Source organism: Myzus persicae, unplaced genomic scaffold, assembly GCF_001856785.1.
Source record: "Myzus persicae strain clone G006 unplaced genomic scaffold, MPER_G0061.0, whole genome shotgun sequence".
Classification (NCBI taxonomy): Eukaryota; Metazoa; Arthropoda; class Insecta; order Hemiptera; family Aphididae; genus Myzus; species Myzus persicae.
This window is the reverse complement of record NW_019103922.1, coordinates 264,661-291,750: the sequence shown is the minus strand read 5'-3', so window position 1 is coordinate 291,750 and position 27,090 is coordinate 264,661. Positions and strand designations below refer to the sequence as shown.

The following is a 27,090-nucleotide window of genomic DNA, read 5'->3' as shown; positions in this document are numbered from 1 at the left end:
GAGTGTTGTGTAATGAGAAGAATTCTGTAAAGATAAGCCTTGTTATGCGTATTTAGTACTTGTGAGTCTTGTCTCGTCACCTGACACCTGTCTACCGATGATTGCCAGTCGAGGGCGGAGGAACGCGTCATAGGTACACACAGAACACAATGATAGACGCATATTAGTCAACTGCGTACAATTTCCACAGGCTCTTCGTATAGGATTCCCTTACGACCATCATTCGCAATTCAATTATTAATATTAAATTAAATCAATATTAATACTTAAGTGTATATTAGGTTTATTTAATCTTTGTGATTTGACAATAGGTGCCTACTTATCGTGAGTACTTTAATCGACTGTCACATGAGTACTTTATTCATTCATAAAAATGAGTACATATTTTTATTTTTATTTTAACCACCAGAAAAATAATATTTTGTGTAGATCTTGGTACAGTTAATTATTTCATTTTTAATTGAGATTATTCATTTAGTAGTTTATCGGTATTTAGTGGGAACTCCCGATTATAGCATTGCGCGTGTACAAATTTCTCTGAAATAATTTAGCGTAAATAACATGAATAATTATAATATGTATAAGATAATCCACATTAATATAGGTACATGACCCCGTGGGTATACAGCCATATTATATCATAGCATGTAAAATTATTATTCATTTTTTATCTATATTTTTTTTTATCGAGTGCAGCTCGTACCGGATACAGTGACTATAACACAATTGTTTAAAATATACTTTAAGTTTGACACTTTGATCTCTTTGGTGCGGAAATATTATTAATGTATTATTTACTATACTATTTGAAAATTAAAATTAAAAATTAATTTCCAGCTTTTAAAAGAAGAATCTAAGTGAGCTCTTCAGGGGCTTAGTGAATTCATTACAAAAATGTTGTTATGTTGTACTCGTAGCATGTAGAGTTATCATTTTAGGTTTCTGCTATAGTTTTTTTTTTTTACATATTTAAGAAGCTAATTAGTTTCGTTATTTTTTGACGAAAAAATATATATACAATGTTTATTATACATATATTATACTCTGTATTATTATGTATAATGTATTTTGGTATTTTGTTGTCTTAATTTTTGTAGCTGTACACAATAATTATAAACACATAAAAATAATTAAGTTGAAAAATAAAAATAGTCTAACTATTTTTTATTCAATAAAATTAAAAATTAATAAATAGTATTTTACTTTGTATTATGGTGTATGTATACAAATTAACTTACCTTCGTTTACATTTTAAATTTTTAATAATAATTTTAAAATAGTTAAAAGTATATTGTGTATGCATTGTTAATATTTCTACAAGCTGATGATTCGAGATAATGATGTTATAATACTGTCAACGTCTTAAAATAATATATACAGAAAAATTGCGAATTGAACAATATAGTTGTGTTGATAATGATTATGATGCATATTGTGTATAATGTACAGAAATATAAGAAAATGTCTAAATGTCTTCTTTATTTAATATAACATTTTACCTTAATAAGTATTAAACTCGTGTGCCGTTACCAGTTTATTTAGATAATTAATACAATATTATTTTTTATATGACAGCCAAACGAATATTTTTGCTTTTAATGATTTTTTGTGTTAAATATACGTATGTGTATATTTCACAAGGCAAAACATGGCATCCTGAATCAAAAATTACGACTTACCATGATACTAGGAAATGTATAATGTAGGTACAACACTACCAAGTTGTAATAGTTTGTAAATTAAATCCTACAGATGCCATTTCATTTTTTTTATCTCCAACATGTTGTCGGGACATTGAAGTTTTTCGGACTCACATTACCAGTAAACAATATTCACTCAATTATTTGAAACTCAGATGCCTGTATTAACTACTTTGCAGATCATATTATAATAGTGTGTGTAGGTACCTACAAATGTATAATAGGTATCAGACCCAGATCTATTTTATTATAATCAGTAAAATGATATAATTGAATATAATATGTATAAATGTATAGTTATACTTAATAACTATCTACAGGGCTGGGATTCATATGCATTATTATCTTTTTGTTGCAGTATCCTTTTAGAAATCTGATTAGTTATATACACGAATCGGCTCATATACACATGACCTATAATTTTTAATAATATAATTTCTATTGTTGAAAATTTTAATTATCGACACGATAATGTGTGTTTTAATATTTAAAGTAACGCAGCGTAAGAAACTAGATGCCGCGTCCTGTTACGTCCCTAATTTGAATTTCATAAAATCAGTGATTTTGTCTTTGACGAAAAAAAATGTGAAAACGTACAAAAAATGTTATGCGTTTGGATAAAAGTAAGACGTTAGACGAAAATGATATAGCTCACATATGGTAAGTACATTTATTAAAAGTGTTTTAATATTGAAAGAAGCTTCTCTTTCACGATACTTTGGTAAATTTGCTGTAGGTATATCAATTGATTTTAATATTTTATTGTTTTATTATATTGATTATCATAAATCATAGCCCTACTGATAATCTACAATAATATTAATATGATTGCAATCGCATGTCGCAGGCCTCGGACACCCGTGGAGTGTCTGCCGGAATGCACGAAACGGTGCGGGTGTCGAGACACCTGCAGCAGTGGTCAGTCGCGGTCAGCTGAGCTACAAGCGGCTGCTACGCTATTGGCGCATCGCCGCCAGACGGACAGAAAATCGACCACTGCCGCCGGCTCGTTTCGCGGATAAGCGGCGTGGACAGTCGTCATGGCTGTCGACCCACCGCCGCCCATCGCTGTCGCCGTGTACTGGAACCAACACTTGATCCTCTGGTGGGTGTGTCGGCGCCGCCTGACCGCCGTGGCCGTGGACGGGCTGTGCCGCTGCTGCTCGTCCGACTGCCGGTGCAGGGCCATCAGCTTGGCCTTGAGGCGTTCCAGAAATCCGGGTGGCGGAAATTCCGACTGCCTGTCCGCGCCCGACTTGTGCAACATGCACCACGGGTGAATGACAAACAACAGGTTCCGCTCCGGATTTCCCATCCAATCGCCGCCGTGCTTCATTACGGACACGGTGGACGTGTACGCTGCACTGATCGAGGAATTCCTGCCACTTGGGACGGCCACCCCTTGGGCTGGCCTGCGGTTCGACCGTTCAAAACCGTCCGCCGACGACGCATCGGCTGCTCCCGGTTCGTCCGCCTCGTCCACTCCATCAGCTCGCTCAGCTTTTTTAGCGTCCCCTGGCTGCACTACCTCCTCCACCGTCGTTGCCGTCAGCCGTCTCTGCGACAGAGCTAAATTCGCGTGGACATGAGTGTCACGCTAAAAGTAATCGCCTTAATATTATGCTATAATATTTAGTTATAGTCATATCATACACTACGAGCATAATGATTATACAGGGTGTTCAATAATAGAGAATTTTCCTGGTTTCGAAAAATCATAGCTCCCCAGGATTTCGTCCTAGCCCGATCAATCAGACTTTCAGTCGTTAAGTGAACCAGATAAGTTTCTGTAGTTTATCCACTTCTAAAAACAACCCCCGAAGAACTCTGCGAAAGAATTTAATACTTTAGTTAACACATAGCTTTGAAACTGGGACATTCCTTGTGTAAAACGCTGAGCCCCCTGTATTATATCGTCATCATCATCATAGTGAATTTTCCGTCGCAATAATTAAATAATATATATAAATGTATAATTATGCTGTCATTAGGTGCTAACTGTTTATATAACTCCATTACCGTATATATATTTTTTTTCGTGAAAAACTAATAATACAAAATATTTGAGATGGAGATTTTTTATTTATTAGATTATTTAATTTTCACTTGTAGCAATTTTCAAAATTTAATTTTCGAAGCTGGATTCGATTTTAAATGCTCATTAAAATAATTTATTTGAGTATAGAGATTTACAAAATGCAATGATTATAGAAGTCATTTATTGTATTTTTAGTACGCGATAATTAGAAATGTTAAATTATGAAATATACATTTCTTATTTTATGTTTACACTTTTCTAAACCCAAAACGACAAAAATTGCAGAATCCTAACCCACATTTTTGGTCTAAAAATCTGTTGCTCGACACGACATGCATATGATACTCTAGCGTACAACACTGTTTACTGTATCAGGCATATATCACTATACTTTAATTGTATATTCTGAAATCTCAATAATCATGAAAATCCATAGTTATTTGAATCCGATTTCCCTTTACATCAAGAGCAACCAATTTAGTTGTTGTGTACTTTAAAATCCTTCAGTGGCCACCGATCGTTGTGTTAACAGTAATTCAATATTTGATTACACTAAGTAGGTGATTAATATAATAATAATCATTTTATGTCCGCGCAGTACACGCAAATATTACGGGAAACGTTTCCGGCCACAACAGTACGAGAGTTTTATCTATCCAGTGTACATATATAATAATATTGTTTATCAATACCGTCGTTATAGTTTTGCAGTCAGAAATATTTTAACTGTAGTCCGAATCACATCAAAGCGATATTACGATGCTCGTAAAGTATAATATAATGAGCATTATATAATAATATGGTAGTTGACTATAGTCCTATTGTTGGTAAATTAGGTACAATTTATATATATATTAATACGCCTATGATTACCTATACCGGTCATACCGACGTACGTATATTACATAAAAACTTGTAATATATATATAGTTGACCTCCAAAGAACGATAAAAGTTATAATACACGTCCGTCGGTCAATATTGTCAATTATTTTTTTTCTCGTGTTGAAAAATGTATATTTATTACTATTTTGAAAACGTAAAAAACCGCGTGGGAAATTTACATTGTTTTTAATAATATATTTAGGTAGATCACTGTTTTACTATTTTACTATTTCACTAAGTTTGATAGGAGTTATGACATGAAATTTAGAATGTACCTACTTAAAATACCTGTATGCGTAATTATCAATCTTACATCCTCCGGTAAATTCAATTTGGAGTTTTCATCGTCTAATTGAATACATTTTTAAAACGTTTTTATAGGTAGGTACTTTTAATATTTTTTAATAACCATTCTATGTATCTACAAGTTATAGTATGTATCTGAAATATTAAACAATGTAACATATTTTGTAATTATTTATGTTGTAAGTTATTTAATTATAGCTATAATAATAAACTTTCAAAATATGTATTAATATTTAATTAATTATTATTAGGGTATATGACGTACGTATTAAATAGTGTTAAATATCGGTTGATAAACTGTAGATATATTAAATGAACAATTATTTGTTTCAATTATATTTACTTCATCTATTTAATTAAGTACAAAATGAATACATTTCTGAAATTTAAATCATAATTTTTATTATCTAACTTATGTATTAAAGAGGAAAATAAATAAATAATAGTTGTGATCTCTATGTATTACGATTTTTGTCGCATAAAGGTACTAATTTAATAACTGCCAATAAATTATATGAACATTTTTAATACTTACGTTTAAATTTTGTTTCTGATTCTTCGTTTTCAAAAATAGAGACTAGTTGTTGAAACTTTAAAGACGATTCGCTAACTGTGAATTTATGTTCTTTGGTTAATTTTTCGTTGAGTTCTCTTTCATTTAAATTTGAACTTTCATTGTCATCACTGTTGTTATCGGACATTGTTTATCTTGAAGTCAATTTCAAAAAGGCAGACTACCTACTTCTGAGTTAGAACATTGAATGAACTCCAATTAATCTTTTTAACTACCTTATTACTTCCACCTTTTATTGCGGTAAGTGCAAACCATTAACTAGCTGTAATAATAATCGGTACACTTATACCTGCCTTCAATCATGCCCTAGGTATGTTTCTGATTCAATAGTTTATGTTTTTTAATTGTTTTGCAATTACGCACGCTACTATTCATACATAATACATAGGTACGACTAGTGTTACCTATTCATAATGCATTATTAGTGTATTTTATAGTAAATTATATATTATATTTATTAATAGCTAGAACTTATATAATGATGTCATGTTGATATCAAAACATATATAGAATATAGAATGTTTTTAAATTATATGTTCGTAATTTGATATAGGTATATATGAGTTAAGATAAACTTAAATATCGTTAACGAAGTCTTATTTTGAAGTAGGTATTGGACGTTATATTACTTTTTTAATTTTTAATTTTATTTACAATAAATATCTGAAACTTTCATTTAATTGGTATACATAAAAAATAAGGATCTATATCATTATTATAAATATATTAAGGATATTAATACCTAATAATATTACCAAATTAATAATTTGAAATCACATTATTCATAGGTAGGTAAGTAAGCCTAAGTAGCATAATATTACTTAAACTAATTTATAAATTCAAAAAAAAAAGGAACTTGTTTTTAATCAGTAATCACTCTGGATTTGAAAATTAAATATAAATGACACTTTAAAGTTATCAATAATCGCTAGTATTTTTGAAATAATTATAAAAACATTTTCACAATTCTCATTTCATTTAGATTTTGTGAAATCTTAACTACAGGAATTTTGTTTTTTTAAATTTAATGAAAACACAAAGATGTCACTATAGGCACTATTATAAAATATAAATACTACACCTACAATGTTCACAAAGTTCTCCTCAGAATCGTTTTATGAGTGTTATTATATATATATATACGTTTGAAAATAATAATAATTACACGACACTGACTTGTTCGAGTGCCTATTTAATACTCAGGGTTTGTATCCTGTATTCCTGTCCGTTTTTTATTATTCAACAGCTGTGATAGTATTTTACTTGTATATTGTACATAATATATTAAACAATTGTAACCATAATCATGACTGTGGTAATTATCTTTATTTATTAGTTATTAGGTACTCTAACTGGTATCCCACAGTTATAAATGTTTTTAAGTGTTATGGATTATGTATAGGTAGGTATCTATTATCTTAGCATCAAGAAAATTCAATAACTTTTAAGCACCATAATATTTTAAGCACTATATTTAAAATATTTATCTACATACATGTTTTTATTATAATAAATTAATCATTTTAGTGTGGTGACTAAAAATAGACTCAACCTTCTGCTTATTGTTAACAATCATTTAATTTAATGATTATGTTTATTTAGTGTTAAACGCTACAACACATTTGATGACAATTTTGGAATTCCTTCAAAGGTTCTGCCCGTGTATGTCAAAGGTGAAGATAACGTAAGTAATCTTTTAAAACATTTTACGCATACAATAAACATGTTTGTCTTAATTAGATATTTCCTTCTCGCCAAAAAAAAAATGTGTCTGGAACATATACTATTTATATTTAGTTGGTAGTCACCAGTATTTATTTTAATAGGTACAGTGATATTAAAAAAAATATCATAAACTTATGAATAATTAATTACACTCTAGTTAGGTTTTTTCTTAATGCATTTCTATAACTTAAATATTCTGTCCACATTATAAATTACATATTGCTATATTAAATTTTTATTAGAGAATTAAGAAAGTCTACGGATAGCTAAAATAATGAACTAAATTGACCGCAGAAGAAGTTGGCATGAGCTCTAAATGTCAGGATGAAGGCTCTTTTTTAGGTTTATGGTTTGTATGTTAAATAGGTATTTACATTTTTTTATTGAGACACCTATAACATTTTATTATGTACTACCTACTAAAAGTTATAACATATTTTGATTTTAAATCGTTTTTTATATCTCAGTTTACGATTAATGATAGTTTTAAATTGTTTTTTTTTAATTTAAAGCAGGTTAACCCAGTCCCTATTTTAGCGGCCATACAATGTGCAGTACGAAAATGTAAATGTACAATACGAAAAGTGTGTTCTGACATTGTATAGTATACGTCATGTAGTGATGAATGAATTTCAACAGTTCCAGGTTTCTTTTACATACTACAGCTATGTACTCGTAGGTACTTAAACCTTTACAATTTTATCTTCTTTATTATTGTGAATTGTAAACGTAATAGCATTTTTGTTTTTTTCTTAAAAATAATTATTATTATTGTGTGCTATACGAAAGATTTTGTAAAACAGCAACTGGGATAACCTACTGTAATTAAAATGGCTTTATGAGTACCTATACTACTGACACCAACCCACAAGTTTCAATTTTCCGTGATGTAAATTTGCTTGTAATGATATATTATGATGTTTTTTAGTGAGCAGCAACATTTCCTCAAAACATGTCTAGTACAATACATTTATCCCATATTTTATTAGAATATTATAAACTGATGTCATGAGTCAAAAAAAAAAAAAAAATGACAACCGGAAGAAAAATATTGAATGAACACGGGGCGTGCAAATTTTCAACGGTAAAATGGTTCATCGACATCAGCGTTTGTAGAACACATCCGTTGTGCGATAACAACGGCCATGGTGTCCTGCGATAAACGATTTCCTGGTTAATATTTCAACTCGTAGGCTTTAATACTGGTCTATTATATAATACGCATGTGATCATTGAAGATAAATGCTAATATACTTGACGCATTAACTGCATAAAAAATGACAGAAGTATTTTATGTTTGAGACCTAGATAAAATGTTAAAAACCATCTTATTAGTATACCTATTTCGTTAAAACGTGTTACAATGTTTCTGATCAAATGGCAGGTTGTATTATATAGCTAAGCAATCAATTATAATAAATATTGCATACTAACGAACAATGTTGTAGATTTGTAAAGTATTACCTTCCACATAAATCACATCTACGAACATTTGAATACAGTTATATTGCTATTTTTAATCATAATTTCTTATCAAGTTATCCCCGTAATCAGAATAATATAGGTAGGCAGGTAGTCATAATAATTTTTATACGTCCAATTCAAATAATTTTTTCCACATTTTTAATCAACTGTTATTAATATTTTATTATTTGTAGAAAAAGTGAGTAGTATGTATATATTAGACCTTAAATACCAGGTAGGTATGTAATAATTACTCATTCGGCAATCAAACGTTTCGTAAGGAAGTTGTGAGCACGTACGTAGACTTTATTGTAGCTACTACTAGACTTAGAATTTTTCATCTATTTTTTTTTTTAATATTGTATTTATTCTGTAAAATATTAAGTCAATAGTAAGTATTATAAACATTGAAGAAGCTGTGCATCTCAAATAGACTGAGATTACTCCCCGTTAAGACTACCTACAGCTCCATATTCGAAACTACTCTGGATATTCAAAATATAATCCCTAGACCAATATCAATGGTGAGAGACTCCACATGATACAGGCACATATATAAGTAATATTATTTATATTAGTTGTTAAAAAAACAAATTATGGAAGGAATACATCACCTCCTCCAACCTGCTAAGCATACTCTAGGATGTGATATTATATAGTAATATTGTGGCAGACCATTCGCTATAAATACCAAAAACTATAGTTTCTGAGGCGAAAAAAATTCATAAAAAAAAAAATTCATTTTCTATATTACATACGTCATGTATAATATGGAGTACAAAATATTTTAATATTTACAGTCGTCATTTTTTCTTTGACATCGAGTGTACGAGTCTTTTTCAATTACCTAGTCTTTAAATTCAAATTATAGCAATGTATTCAGAATAAATTATTGTAATAAAAATAGCTACAGTGAAACCTGTCTTATACTTGAACCCTTGATAAGACGAAATCTTTTTCTTTGAGGAAATTTACTATGGTTAAGGCAGATTTCTATAATTGAACACAGAATTAAACCCTTGATTAAACGGAACCTGTCAAACGTAAGATGAAAAGCTATTTATTGGTCCCGCAGATCATAATATACACCTCATATACACGGAAAAACACATCATAAAATGAACAAAAATAATTTTGATACCCACATTTATTTTTCTACTAAAGAATTATTAAGACCAGCGATTAATACGTATCGACAGATAAGTACATTTTATCTTGAATCTAAACATCAGTGCTAATTATTGTAACCGTAGTCGTAGTTTACCTGTCGTTTCGTAAAGTTGTATTTGCTCTCATAATTTCTTCAAAGATTTGTTTAAGTTTAGGCCTATGATATGCAGCCCATGATATTTATTATTATTGGCCGGAAAATGTTACAAAATTAATTGTGCAGAATATTATAACTCTATATTACGAAATTTTCCTTTTTATTCAGTTGTATGGAAACCTGCCTAAAACGGAAATTTTTTTTTGGTCCCGTGCAATTCCGCACAAGACAGGTTTTATTGTATTTTAAAAATGCAATATAAAAATACAAATATGGGCTATTTTATTGTGACAGGATACTATAATGCTCGTAATTAATATGCATAAATATAATATACCACGATATAACATGGAATGGTATAAATAACTCAAAATTATTAGCCTAAATATTTCGAGAATTTCATTGTGTATATGAAATAATAATATGGGTACTCAATGGAGAAAAGTTTTTGGTTTCTTTTTAGCTATTTATTTTTTTTTCCCAAATTGCAATAAAATAACTAAAACCTTTTTTATAGGTAGATAAGTATAAAATTACATAAACATTTGATTTTCTAAAACACGAAACAAATTAATGTGAGTTTAAATGCTTTATTTTTTTAATTTCAGCAAGGAAAACTTATAAGAAATATTGTATTGTATTTTTTAAAACTATATTATATTATATAAAAATTAAACTTTTTATAATATTACAAATACAAATTAATTTGAGAATTTTGTTGATTTTTACAAACTGTTAATTGAATTTGAAGAACTAATGATTATAAGAAAAAAAGACCATGAATTACGAATTATTATTGAACAATTTTAACTGCTAAATAAAATATTATGACTTATGAAGAACCAACTTTGCACCTATTACGTTTTTAAGCTTCTTGACTCAGAATTAAAACAGTTCTACCAACATCAATCGGAAAATAACTAAGTCAAGCATTTCAAATGTCTATAAATTGCTCAAAAAGAACCAAAATATTTTGAAAATTATATCTATTCTCGAAAACGGTGAGCATTAATTTAAATATCAATTCTTATTTATTTTTGATGAAAACCGGTGTTAAATATTTTAGTTTTCCCTTTAACTTACCTTAAGTACTACAAATTGTTTGCCCCCCCCCCCCAAGGCCATCAGCACCAACTCGGTCCGATCCACTAATCAAAACCACCTTCAATATTGAAGATATTTTCTGTTGCAAAAAGTGTCTTGAAAAAAACACACAAGAATAAAACATCATTATTCATTGTAAAATCAATGCGTTTATCGCTCCACTCGGATTGTAAAATAAACGTTTTCAGTACCTGCACGCATACCGCGTAGTAGTTGGCCATATCATTAAAACAATACTTTTCTTATTTGTACTTATGTATACATTTTTATAGGTATGTATATTATTGTAGCGTGAATATAACTATTTTTTGTTATTAAACATTATGTATTAGGTATTTACGTAGTCTAATGTACAGTTATAAATTTTAATTTAATTCAATCGGTAAAAGGTGCTGTTCAAAATTTGAGGTTCGTTTAAAAATACTTTCAATTTGGGCCACACTACTATAATATAACATAATATTGTTATACAACTAGAATTGTGGGTTAACGTGTTGAGTAAGATGGTTGGTAATATTTAATATTTATACATACTATTACTTTACTTAATACCGTAAAAACCACGGAAACAAAAATGCATTAGTTGCAAATTTGTTAAGAGTAGGCATAAAAAAGTTTGCGGTTAAATAAATTATACGCTGATGATAAACTATCTCACTTACTGACCTTGGTACGGTAAAATGATTTACTCTGGTCTCTGAATATCGACCAATATTTATAAGTTGTCAATCGGTCAAAATGTGATTTATAAGTACTAAATACAATGAACCTTTTTATTATATGTATACCGCCTCCGAAATATGGTAATATCATAATATGTCATTGTTAATGATTATTGTCATACTCGTCAACATTTCTATTTTTGGTCATAATCAACTGTTTTGGTTCGGGAGTGCAATGACAATAAGGACGAATAGATGGATTCAAATGGTAACATCATCAAGCTCGCCACCTGGACGGCGACAGAAGCTGAAAGTGATGATTATAATAATAATCAATCAACTACATACCTTCGTTGTGGGTGGAGAGAAGTAAAGTGTGATACTGTGGTAGTATTGCATCTTTAATCAATCAACTATAATAATCAGGAGAAAAACGAATTAAGAAAACCGTTTTCGAATGATATATAATACCTACTATTTTACAATTCAAATCAATCACAGCTTTTCAAATCTGTCTACGCTGTCTCAGTTTTCAAAAATAATTATTGTAACTATTACTTACCTAGATGCAGAAATATTATTTACACAAAAAGTTATTTATTATAATGTATACATTTATTTTTGCAATTGAATTTAGTGGCTGAATTATTTGAATATGATAATGCTGTTTCTTTTGTAATGTAATATTTCGTATTTTTATTATAATATACAGTAACTACCTACTATAATATATTATGTTAAAAGACAAACCAATTTTTAACTTTTCATTTTTTATTTGTTATTCTCTATTAGAGTCCTGTATTCAAGTAATCAGATTTGTTTAGTACTTTAAAAGATATCAGGTATCATACAGTTAATATTTAAATGTATTAATTTTAAGTTATAAATAAAAATCAGATACTAATTAAATATTAATATATATTTAAACAGAAGCTAACTATCGAATATTATAAACTATAATTAGGTAGGTACATATGAGGTATAATATGTATACTCTGTCTTAAAAATATTGTTTTTATTTTTTACTAGACGGCCAGTCTTTTTTTTATAGTTCAATTTTGTTTAATTTTTACTCAGTATGACAATAATTAATGATCTTTGATTTTTTTTTTAAATTAAATTAATATTTTTAATAAAATAAGCTTATTTAATTCTTATACATATTTCCTGTTTCCCAAATTTAATTTACTAGCTATAAATTATTATTATTTTTAAATAAAAATGTTGTTTTTAATCGCCAATCAAAAACATAAGAAAAAAACGAATCCTAAACTAATGAACATTTTATAATTATTATTCATGTAATAATTTATTATAGGTACACAATGCTATTTTAAAAATATTTATAGCAGTCATAACTATTTATAGGCATTTAAGATTTTCAACTTTTTTTTTGATTTATGTTGAAAAAATTATTAGTTGAACATATAATTCAAGATTCCTCTTAAGTTGTTCTTACTTTTATTGGCATACCCATACAGTTAAACTCGTTAATTAAACATCTTACAAATAATATGATTGAGATATGCATATAATTATAAATTACTAAAAATGTAATTATTAGGTGAACGTAATTTAATTATTATTATAAAAATGTAATGGTTCAATAAATGTCTTTTTAATATATATTTTTTATTCATAGTTTCATAGTGAATTGGAATTTTGTTTTTTATAGTAATTTAACTACATTATATTGTTCTAAATGCCATAGTCTATAATGTTAAAAGAAACTTTTGGCGAGAACTGCAAATTACACATTTATTGAATATTTGATTTATTACAGAAACCTTATAAACTGAATGAAAAAGAGGCCAACGGAACATGGAGGCGTCCGTAGCACTTCCGTCTGGTCCATATCTCTTTTCCTCAACGATAACACAATTCATCGGACCGTAGTTTTCGGTTGGATTTTTTTTCATTTTATTTATAAATGAAAGAAATTAACTTTATCAAAGATTTTTAAGTAAATAAATGTAGAAAAATAGATTTGTTTGATTAAAAAAAAATATATTTTTTTTTTTTTCATAGTTAATATATACATCCGGTCACAAGTTCTATAGCTTAGGACCCTCAAAAACATAATTTACAACCTCGAGTTTATTTATATTGAAATAAAACAGACAAAAAATGACTTTATTGAAAAAGTAATTTTCAAATTAATATAAAGTAGGTACCTATTTTAAATTATGTAATACGTAACATGTGAGAATCAGAATTCCGATTTTTTGATAAGTATAGGTTTTGTTTTTTGTCAATGAAGCATTGATGATCTTAGATCATCGTACAAACATAATATAATTGACTATCAATATTCACGGAGATTTATGAAGTTTAGTTTTTTCGATTTTAGTCTTCAAATTAAATTATTAAAATAAGGGTGAAAACGTTTAAACTACATATTTAGGAACTTTAGATTTATGTTAATTGAAATTTTAAGCAAATAAATACATTGAGAATTAAAAATAATATACTTAGGGTTGTTACAATTGGTATAGTTAAAATAAGGAATAGTATTATGGCCAAACCCCAAACGAGAAGATTTTGATAAGAAAATATTATTTGTAATAAATGATTAAGACCGAGAGTATTTACTTTGAATAATTGTATACGTAACCTAACCTATTATATTTAACAAAAATAAGTACCTATGATACGTTTTGATTAAGATCAAAACTCAAAAGAAAATAATTATTTGACGTGTAATACTATGTACTTACAATATTTATGAATATAATACCAAAGCTTAGTAAGTCGGAAATGTACCCATTTTATAAGTGCAATTAAATTGAATACAATCTTTAACGATGCATCATAATGAGTGTAAATACGTAATCCAAGTTACAACTCATAAAAAAATAAATATAGGTTTAATAGGCATAATAGAGTTGATAATATTAATTAGTCTATTTATTATTTACCTATATAAAAATAACGCTTAATAATAAATTTGTAGACCATTCGTTTTTGTTTTCATTCAAATATTTTGGCTTGAGGACATCTCTAAGCATTCGAGTCTTCTATAGACGAAAATAGGTTTGAGGAAACATATAAGTTTCGGGCGTATTTGTAGTCATGATTTTAAATCAATTTAAATAGAAATACCTAACATAATATTTTTTGTCGCATATTTTTTTCACGTTAATATATATTATCCAACAGTTTAAAATAAATCTATATGCATATATAATATTAAACTGACAGCAAATATTTCTTCTTCAAGTACTCGTTTTGGTTAGGACATCATATTCCCACACAAATGCGACAATAAATTAATGACATTCTAAGTTTATGATAGCTAAACACCTAGTTTATATTATGATTTTATTGTTTGAGTCTATTCTATATTTAAATTTACTATGGCTATTTCTTGAAGTGGTCTCAGTAATCGTTAATTTAAAGCTCTCGTAATAAGATAATAAAACAAATTAGATCCAACAAATCAATAACAATTAAATACTTAAAATCGATTTCTGTGCCATCAAGTCTTCATTATTGCTGTAACTGGTATGGCTATAACGCTCTTTTTGTCTATACATACAACTATTTAATTTTTTTTTAAGAGTACCTAATTGATAGGATTATTATTTATTAGTATACTACAATTAATATATTTGAAATAGATTGTATCCATTTATTTTTGTAGTACCTATTTTAAATATAAATAAGTGAAATATTTTTGTTTTAAAAAAAGTTAATTATTTACGTGATAATAATTTTTATAATGCAACTTATAGTCACCACTGATACTGTATAATAATAAATCTCCGCCCCATTTTACTTTGTAATCGTAATTACATTTTTATTAGTTATTGGTTCTTTTTCTATGCTACATACAATCAATTAAAACACTGCGCACATATAGATATGTATAAAAAAAAAAACAATATCAGATGCATCGGTGCACCTGATGGCCATCGTATGAATGGTATAGGCGTATATAGCGTACTATGAATAGTATAGCAGGTATTATACATATTATATTATTAAATATATAAATTTAAAATGCATTGACGTTTTTCCAAACCATAATCATTTTTAATTAGTTTGTGTGTTATTTCTGATTTAATTTTTAACTGAATATGAGGTCGCACAAATGACAACAGTCAACAGCCAACGGCCAACAAAAGATTAAAACGAGTGGAATAGCAATTTGTTCGGAGAAGTGAAATGGATGTAAATTTTAACGACTTTCTTCTGTTGAATAATTATTGGCCGTATTTCTTTATGGTCACCATAGTTTATAGCTAGGCCATATAAAATGCATAGTTAGAATAAGAGACTTAAGGTCGTATTTTTAGCTGCATATGTGTATTGATTACTGTGTATGCACAATTTCTAAAATAGCAATATTTTTTCATTAATAATTTGTAATAATTATCAGCTCAAAATGAAATTGTTATCGAAAGCTTAAAATAATTTAATATTTAAATTAATTTAATTTATGTATTCTTTTCTTTTATAGCCCAGTAATTTTATTTTGGAATCAACGAATGATAAATTTAATTAAATTAAAAAAATAATAAGCTAAAATACCACTTTTATTAAAACAAATATACATGTATAATGTATATATTCTAATTTAAATATTCTAATATTATATTATATTATGGACACTGTTGATAATATTATTACATTTTTTTTTATGAATTTAGGCTTCGACATCTGAGGTCATTACATACATTTTACATAAATAAGATTAATAACCTGAGTTATTTAGTAGTTTTATTACTGTGGGGATGGTACGGATGGCTAGAGTATGCGTTTATGTGGCGAATGATTTTTTTAAAATACCAAAATGTAAAAGTTTGATCAAACTGTATGCCAATCAACTATTCTTAAGCAACCATTTTAAAAATGTAGGTACTCCTTATTTATTTTATTTGAATAAAATTAAGAAATACATAATATTTTTAAATTTAAGTCATTGGAGAAATATTGTTTTTTTTAATTTTTCAAGTACAACTATTGTAGAGGCTTAAACATCATAAATAATTTATTCCGTTTATTCTAGTAATAATTTTTAATTATAGACATTTTAATTACTACATGATTATTTACATTTTATATGAATACAAATTAGAATTCATCATAAAAATTAATTGTTTGAAATGTTTCAATTATGATTTGACAAACATGATTTTTCTGATTTAAACTTTTTTTTATGTACATACATACATAATATATGTTTGCATGTTTGATGATGAAAGTTTAAACTAAAATCATGACGAAGATTTTACTGATGTTATAAGAATTTACTTATACTGGTAGAGGTATTAAATATATACTTTAAAGAAATACATATTATTACGATTTTTCAATTAAAACTTCTTTTAAGTTATTATTTTGTATACTATACCTAAGGTAATTTTTGTTATAAACGGGGTTTCCTGTTTTAAGAGTTTCGTGTTCTTTTATTCTTATAAATTATTAACTCAACTCAATTTTCTCATTTTTGTACGATTATTCCTGTTTTGTTTTAATTCTATTTTTATTTTTTTTTAAGGTAATTTTATTTATTTTAAATTGCATAATGAATTATGTATACGTATATTTTCATAAACTAGAGTAATTTATACTTTATATAATTATATGGTTGTTTGACACAATGCGTGATATAGAAATATTTGTTCGTCAAAAATAACTGCATTTGTAATGTTTTGTGGTCCATCGTTAGACAACAAAGTCGATAGTCGGAATAGCCTAGGGAAGAGCAGCTATAAGTCCCACCAAAAAGTCGGTTCAACGAGAGTGAGGAGAGAGGGGAGACCCATCTTCAGATGATTTTCGTTATGCCGAATTAATCTTGGCTGAAATAAGTAAGTACCTACTACCTAGGTACCTATAGGCAAGAAAAATTAATAATTATACATTATGCTGTGTATGTTTGTTTAAAACCCCCCAAACTAGATGGAAAAAAATGGTTCTAAAAATTAATTTTCATGATTGTTTCCATTAGATTTTGAATAAGGTTTACTATTAGGTGTACCGTTATAGGCGGAGTACCCTAAGTACCCATATATTGTGTAAGATATGGTTTGTAAGGAGATAGCCATAAAACGTTGAATTTATAAGGTACTAATATTATAGACTGATCATGTTCTAATTTCAAATGTATGATAATTATAGCAACCCACGAGAAATGTATCGTATGGTAATGGTTTGCTATCACCTTAACACTATAATATAATAGAACTACACTTCTTAATTTTCTTTTTCATTGCAAATCTGAGCTTCTTATTATATTTTACTACTAAACCATCAAATTTATAAACATATATTTTAAATTTCAGACTTCTTAGTTGTTTCTCGCTAGAATATTTATTTTATAATTAAATTATCTGTCTCATAATCAGTAATGTCTAGAACTTTTTTATTACTAATTTTTTTTTATGAAATATTTTTACTTGAATTTTAGTGATTTTTTTAATAATTCTTCGAAAATTTAATTGATTTTAACTAACTCGGTTAGTTTAGGAAAAATTTTTTATTATAATTAAGTTTAACTACTTATAAATGCAATAATGTGTTTATTTTCTTCAGTGGATTTCTTTACAGAAAATAATAATTTGTCGTCAGTGAAATGTGTCAAATGACTTTTATGATTTATAGCTTTTTTCAATCGTGATCAACAGACGTATATCATGTCAATAGGTACATCATTACTATAAAATTAACGCCAAGTAACATTTCATATAAAAATGAGTATAATGTTGACATATGAAAAAATGTATGGAAATTAAATGAACAAAAAAATATACTAGTTAATTTAATATCAACAACATTAATAATTTGTCTGCTTCACAATGCATATTTATTATTAGCACAGACTGTACAGACTACAGACATACAATACCTATTGTTTGGTGTTTACTGATTATAATTACATTTAATTTAACTCTATATGCATATTATACCTACGTACTTATAAGTACTCGTTTACTAATCTCTATATATATACATTAATATTTACTACTAAAAACCCTTTTTTATGATAGGTACCTACTAAAACGTATAAAGTAACAATAACTCCAATATTAATAAACTGAATTAAAGTTTAAATTTAAAGCTGCTGCAGCTTACATGTAAGCAATCCTATAAGTATTAAATTGCAATATTGGCTAATTTTTTCCTCTACTTTATAAGATAAACGAAAATTATTTAATGCCTATACACAATAGTTAAAATATAATATATTAGGACATATTAGGACGTTTCGTTCCAACCGTTTTTCCTCGTAAAAATTGAGTTCACTGACGTTTTGACCCCGGAAACTATTAAGACGGGACATTAACTGGCCCTCTGGAGTTATTAGCCGCATGTAGAACGTTTAGTCCTCGGCGTATTTTAACCATATTTAGGACGTTTGTCCCTCGGTTAAGTTATTATTTAAATTAATTTCTTTAGTAACGTTTAAATAGTAAGAAAATAAAATAAATTTCGGGGATTAAATTCGATGTTAGTGCTTTATTTCATTGATGCAAAAAAAAAAATGAAATAAAAACCACGCAAATAACAATTATTAATTTAAAAAAAAAGAAGATACAATTATATCTGTACAAAATTTAAACATAATAATGATAAATATAATATATTTTATTATTTAAAATATTCATGAGTAAATTGGTGCTAAAAGTAAGAGTACATTAATTTATGAGACGCGAGTTACCTATTTTAATTTGATATTACAGTAATTTTACCTATTTTTATTGGTAATATTTTCGAGAAAAAAAATACATTCTTTTTATTGAATTGATATCCATGATTTATAATATTATATTATATTTTATTCATATTACTCTTGTATTTAAGAAATCAATGGACGGGGAATAAATATCCAATCTTAATATTTTTCATCATACAATATAAATTCATAATATAAGCTTGCCCGATGGCCTTTGGTTTTATGACTGTATGTGGGCAAGTACAGTAGAACTTCGATTAACCGTCACTGTCGGGACCGGGGCTATGCCGGTTAATCGAATAGACGGTTAACAGAAATTTTGCAAAAAAAAACGTGTGCATACATATATGTACACACATTTATCATATTTTTTACGTGTGTGTACTTTAAAAAAAAAATTACTTACATATAACATATAAATTAATTATTATAACACATATAAATTATAAACATACATACCACACATATTATAAAAAAAATCTGTAATTTTAGTTTGGTTTTTTGATTCTCTAGCTTTTTTAGCAGCAATATTACGTATTTGACGTAGAAGTAAGACTTGCGTAGCATTTGACAATCGTCTAATCGCCTAATTATTTATTTTTTTGGGCGATGACCGATGACGGATAACAGAGAGTGACGGTTAATCGAGTGGCGGTTAATCGAAGTTCTACTGTAATTGATATTTTTTAACTCAGTTGAGATAAGTTTCTTATAGAACCTAAGAATTAACTTACTATTTTGAGTTAAGTTAATTTTTTTTAATACCTACTCATGGAAATAGCCAATAGATACACCTAGTTAAATGTATTAAGTATAAGTTAATTTTGTCGGAGAATTCAGACGTAGGCACTGCAACATGACGTAAATTTAAGAATAATATTTTTGTTTCCTATTATTGGACATAATATATTATGTATCATAAATAACGATTTCGTTATGAGTTTATAATATTTATGTATCTACTACTCAATTATTCACAAACAAACGTAACTCGGATTCGATTGAAACCAATAATTCTATAAAATAGTACCTACCTATATAGGTATAGTTACTAATGTTTTATCGAGATTATTATATCACTAAAAATCAATAAATGTGATCAAATCAATACAAACAAAGTGAAAAAAGTTATAATCGACTTAACTCGTCGACCCGTTTGTATTCTGCACTGTGACAACAACGATGCAGAGGACGCCCTCAAATGATTTTTTCGTTTTAATGTCTTATTGCACAGGTGAAGCGTATAATGACATCGTATACAATGCACATTTTGTGCATTTTTTTTTCCTCAGTTCGTCCACGACAGTCGATAATAATAATAATAATATCATAACGATGACCATTATATAGGTACCAAACCATTATATTATTAATATAATAAAATAAAATATAATGCGTATACGTGGCGAGAGAGAGATTCCCGGAATCGCCTTGGAATGTCCAACGCCGGCTATTATATTATTTTAGTTACCATATAACACGAAATGTTTTATTTTTTATAATATATAATATAATAACATTATACGTTGTGTTGTATTGTGTAATATCAATGCATTATAATATATTTTAATATTATTTTCTCGGTCTAGAGCGTTCGTCGTTATTCCACCCCGTCCGACTGTAGTTATGGACGCCGAACCATATGTGTGTCGGTTTCTCGGATCTAATTAATACATTTGGACATTATAATACCGCGGGTGGGGCAAAGACCACCATTTATAATATTATTATATCATGTACGTAGCACACGATCACGTACACGCACGCACACGTACACGCACGCACACGTACACACACGCACCGCGTATATTAATAGGAGCGCGATTCGGGTGCGTGTGTGCGTGGTGCACGCCGCGCCGCCGGGGCGGCCACGTTTGTGCGTGTGAGTGATCTCGCTATCCGCTCCCGTCTCTCTCGCTCGCTCCGTGCGTTCCTCTCCTTCGGCGGCGGCGGCGGCAGAAGAGCGGTAATCCTCCGGCACCACCACCGGAGGCGGCGTCGGCCGGCGCGGAGAGCACCCGCAGCATCGCGGCATCCCGCCGTCCCGGGGACCCCCCGACAGAAAATTCAGTCGCTTTTTCGCCGCGAGTCAGTGACGACCCACCAACACACCGTCTCGCAAGACACACTGTCCGCCGCGGTCCTTACACATACTATAACCACTTATGCGCACGTCGGCGATGTGAGCGTGTGTCTTATGCGTATACCTCCTCTGTATAGCATACAATAATTCATAATATTGTATTATTATATGCCAGCTAGGCAATACACACGCAGACGCACATCTCTGCGCACTTGTCAGGCAGACGCCGCGATCGCAGTCCGACGTGCCTTCTAAATGGACGTACTCAGACACGAGAAGTAAGATACATTTTTTTTTTTTTTTTTTTTTATTATTATTTTTTTTTTTTTTTTTTTTTTGTTTTTGTTTTATTTTATTTTTTTTTTTTTATTTTCTTTTTTTTTTTTTTTTTTTTTTTTTTCTTTTATGGCAATCTCGTAAAATTAGTATTAAGTATATTATTATCGATTTTTGGGATTTTTCGCGATTAACGCATTTCCATTCTATTTAAAAATAGAATTAAAAAAAAAAATGTTGGCTTATATTTTTTTTGATTGTTCACTTAGTGCCCCTGAATATTAGGTGTCGTTATTTAATAAAAAATTAATTTCACTGAGAATATACATTTATAAAAAAGAACAATAATGTTCTTATAATATATACGTTATGGTACACGGCTCAAAATAGTCACACTTTTTTTACATTTTCAGCATATACTTTTATTTCTCATTTATTTTGATTTTGTATTTTCTAATCACAATATCTATGTAAAGTTAATAAATTGAACTATGGTCGAATCGAATAAAACCATAATACAACTCCATTGATATAAAACATATTTTAGGTTGTGTGAGACACATTTTTTTTTTTATAAAATTGCATTAAAAAATGTTTATTTGTATTTAAAATCAATATAATCATGTTATCTTCATTTTATTTGGAATAAAATTAAACGTATTATTAGGAAAAAATATTGTGAGAAGTACAACCGGAGGCTTCACCAAACAATCCAATTATAATTATTAAATTTTTACATATGATTTCACAACGTAATTTAAATATTTAAGTTAAGTAAACAATTAAAACAAATAAATAAATGAAAATGATTATGAATCTTAAAGGGGAATAAACGTATCATTTGTTTATTCATTTGCTTGAATTTCTAAATTTATTTTTTCAACTTCATTTTAAACACCATATTCTTAAAAAGAAACTTGTTATGTTAATATTGTGCCATCAAAAATTTCATGTGACCCATCACGGTGTTAAATACTAAAACCGATCGTTTCCCCCTAAAGATACAATCTCAAATCAAAAAATACACTAAACGAATGACTACTTTTACGATAAGTTTCTGATTGTTGCCGAGTAATTATTGTTTTTATATTTTTACATGTTTAGTTTCTTTGTAAGACGTAAAATCGAAGTTTTAATGTACTTTAAGTTTTTGTAAGAATTATAAAAATAAATGAAGAATAAATACATATTTAAATTATCATATTTTATGCATACAAATAAATGTAATTATATTCAATATATTATATTATTATAAACTGTATTTGTTGATACCATATAATTTAGAACACACATTGAAGATAAATTGTTGTGTGCAGCACAAGTAATATATTATTATATAATATATGTATATTTCCCACGCAATTTTGGCGTGTGTAATGTGTATTGATAACGTTGATATTAATAATAATTATCTGACTTTTTCATGCGATTACAGTTTATCTTCTCCTCAACTATAATACAGCCAATATAGATCGTTTTTTACCCAAATACACACGTGTTTCGAAAAAATATAATCATACAACAATGAAATGAATATATTATGTATGTATACAATATACATATACTATATATATTATCTATACATTATAAATGACTTACGGAAAATACTAATAAGATACACATGTTTACAATAATTGAAAATTTTACGAACTATCCCTAAAAATAAACTCATTTTTATAATCAGATATAATTTTGTTAAAAAATTTAACAACATCGTAATAATAATGTTAACATTGCACGTGTGAGTTGTTAAGTTTAAACGAAAAAAACTGTTGAACATTATTTAGGTACCTACATTCCATTCATAAAATTACGTCTTGCTCGAATCATTCGCCGTATTTTAATATTTTGTTGGGAGACTTTAATGCTCCATTCGAATGCTGAAATTTATTTTCGTTTTCTATGAATCTTTTTTTTTAAAGTTTTAAAAATCTAAACAATTTCAAATCAACCTCAGGATCATTGATTAAAAACAAAAATCATAATACCTTATATACTTAATACATCAATACTTTATTTGGCATTTATTAAAACATAAAAAATACTATTATTACAACAATTCATACTTCCAATATAAAAATAAAATAATATGATTTATTTGAGGTATTGCGCTAATATTTAAAACAAGCTTCTAAATAAATTGTAAAAACTATTTTTAAATATTCATTTTTCAACTCACATTTAAATATTTAATATTCAAATATATGATCATATTCAATATTTTAAGTTAAGACATATGTATGTTCATCTATATTATTTGTTATATTTTGTTAGTACGATTTAAAATTATGTTGAATCGTTTAATGATAGGTACATTTTAAATAAAAGAAACGAGTAAACGAACAAAATATTGTTATATAAATTTACTAAAACGCATATAATATGGTATAAAATATTATTATTATTGTAATTTTTTAAAACCAGCTACGATAATAATTGAACCTTGTTCGAAAATTAAGAATTAGAATACTAAATTACTGAGTACTATTTACTGAATGTATTTTTTACACGGAAATAAAAAGAATGTAAAAAGTTTGACTAATTGGGTATGTGTACGTTCATTGTGTACCTTAGGATTTTCAGTCTAGAAATTCATTAGTATTTAAAGTATTCATTTGTCTGGTATATTGGTGAGACTATAATAGGCATGTCGTTATTTATTTATTTTTTTTTTTTTTAATTTTGTTGTTTTGTCGATATACAATGCATTCATTTTATTTTTTTTCACAGAGAAAAATTGTATTGTAGAGTTATCAAATAATTGAATAATTGAAACGATTTCAATATATATTTACCATTTTTGTGACTAGCAACTTGTCTCGTCTGTATAGTAATTATTTCTATTCCGGAAAGCCATAAAACCGTTGGTATAATGCAAATATTGGTTTTTAAAAAGTAAATACTAAATAATAATGTATTAACTCATAAGATCTAATAGTCCTCTTAAGTACTTATATAAGTATGAATTAGACAAAATTGATATTTGCGGAATAATAATAATATTATCAACTTAATATTTGCTAATACAAAGTATGACATAAGTGAATGACTATAACTTTTTGAAAATTAATGTTTGCCGTGTTATTTTTTTATGAATTAACCGAATCCAGCTAAGTATTCCTTATAAAACAATGGCATCAGTTTGATACATAAGTAATTTTGTTGTATATTATTTTTATAATAATTGTTATATTACAATTTGTACCTAATAATAAATCGCTATTAATATATGTATTTGTCTTGATTTAAAAAAATGTATATTTTATTTAGTGCATTGTGTATGTACCAAATTAACAATATTTCAGTACAATATTTGAAGTGAGTCGTCAGGGCACTCGTTAGTAGTCATAACCAACTCTTACCTATCTCAGTTTTTCGTACATATTTTTTTAAGGAGGGTACAGATGGGTACAAATCGTTTACAAAAAACTGAGATAGGTAAGGGGGAGTTATGATGACTTACGGTTGTCCCGACGACGCACCTCAATATTTGTAACTTTTATTTTTACATAATGCCATAGCTGACAGTAATGTATGAGTATGAGTAGTCAATAACTTCTTTAGCATTATTTTGATGAAAAGATAAACGAGATAAAATAAATTATAAATGAAGAAAAAATCAAAACTATTGTAAAGGAGTTGTATTACATACATTTTTCAGTTTCTCTTGATTGGTGATTATGAAAATGAGTTGAAATTTTACAAGATCATTAACGACTAGTATTATAATATTAAAAATATGAACTTGTTTCTATTATTTTATTTCTTAAACAGTTTTATTGTTGAGATGGCAAAATTACATAATTCGTCATTTGAGCAATTATTATTTTGCATGAAAAGCTTTTGCAATTGAGAATCTTTATCAATCTGAGCTAAATACTTAAACGTTGGTATGTTGAAATATGCAAAGAAAACTGTCACTTTAATATTACAATATGGTATACTATAATCATAGCCTTACCTATGTACGTCAGAACTTTCATATACTTGTATCTAATCTTTGAAATCTTATTCCTGATTAATAATTATTACAGCTGTACGCAAGACAAAGTAATCCGCTTGCTTCTTAATGTCACTTTATACATAAAAACAGTTAGGTAAATTTAATATGTATTTGAACAATAATGATAATCAAGCAGTAGTAAATAATATATCAGTAATTATATATATATGATGAAATAAATGACGATTATTTTTTTTTTTCTTGAAGGGTTATGTGCTGTGTTATTGGCTTAGTAGGCTCGTATAATCTTATAAGAACGATGCTGATGGTGTAATATAATATGATTGTTATATTAATGCTAAATGTACGTTATTACTTGGACATTCACGCTATTAAATGGAATAAAACACGTGTCATACAATAAACGAACAGTTAAAATTCTACAAGAATGTTTTAAATAGATAAACAATAAAAGTGTATAGTAAATATGATATTTTTAATTAACATTTTTGTGTGCCAATAGAATCAATTTATACGCTCCTATATTTATTATGATTAAATTAAAAAACAAGAAGGTAACCTAGACAATATTACGCTTTGGTGATTTTATGTTGTAAAAACATACGATTCAAATAGAAACTTAAATGTTTAAATATATTAAAGAACACAAATAACTATGCAAATTTTAAACCTCACACGTGGTTCTATCATGTATTTTTATTTTTATATATTAAAATCGAGGAAGGATAATCTATACGGACAAAAAATAAAAACAAAATGAAAATAGTCTCGGGAATAAACACGATCAAATCTATATAGGTAGGCCTGCCTATAGTATAATATTATTTAGATGTTTTCTTGGATATCGGTTTTGTGGGAAAAATATAATCGAAAATAACAGTGATAGGTGCCTGTCAAAAAAAAAAAAAAAGTATAGGCCTAGTATCGTGCCTATGGGTTAACACTGTAACCACTTACCCATGGTATAGATATTGTTTTAAACAATGCACATTTCGAGTAACGGAACGCATAACATTATATAATACACCACTACGCGAGTGCATCCCCGGGCGCATTTCTCCGTCTTTTTTTAGCGCCAAAACTACCGCCGCCGATTAAAGAATATCCAGGATACGGTTTTTTGCCCGGTGAAAATATATTTATGTATATCGATCGGATCGACGTTTTTACGCCCACGGGCGAACGGCCAAAATTGCCGTGTGCATATAATTATATTGACTCGGTAACGTCTTGCAACTGTATTGTACAACGTGTGTGTGTGCTGGTGCAGCAGTGACGGTTTTGCTATTAGTATACCTACTTATAATTAGTGTTGTCCAGCGATTTTATCAATCCCCTTAGCCAACTGAACTGCGGTTTAAA

At 28.1% G+C, this 27,090-nt stretch overlaps 2 protein-coding genes across 4 annotated transcripts in view; one reads left to right on the top strand and one right to left on the bottom strand.

Moving 5' to 3' along the window:
• Positions 1-2,498: 2,498 nt before the first annotated feature.
• On the bottom strand, positions 2,499-5,739 carry LOC111036382. Its single transcript, XM_022318395.1, has 2 exons — positions 5,464-5,739; positions 2,499-3,269 (listed from the first exon to the last, which is right to left on the bottom strand). The coding sequence occupies exons 1-2, from the start codon at positions 5,627-5,629 to the stop codon at positions 2,620-2,622; spliced, it is 816 nt and encodes a 271-aa protein (XP_022174087.1). The 5' UTR covers positions 5,630-5,739; the 3' UTR covers positions 2,499-2,619.
• A 15,729-nt stretch (positions 5,740-21,468) lies between these two features.
• LOC111036379 (papilin) overlaps positions 21,469-27,090 on the top strand; it is a 46,602-nt gene continuing 40,980 nt past the window's right edge. For all 3 annotated transcript variants that reach the window (XM_022318390.1, XM_022318391.1, XM_022318389.1), the window contains exon 1: positions 21,469-21,766. In XM_022318390.1, coding sequence (XP_022174082.1) covers positions 21,744-21,766 — 23 coding nt within the window. In that variant the 5' untranslated portion in view covers positions 21,469-21,743. The remainder of the gene's footprint in view (positions 21,767-27,090) is intronic.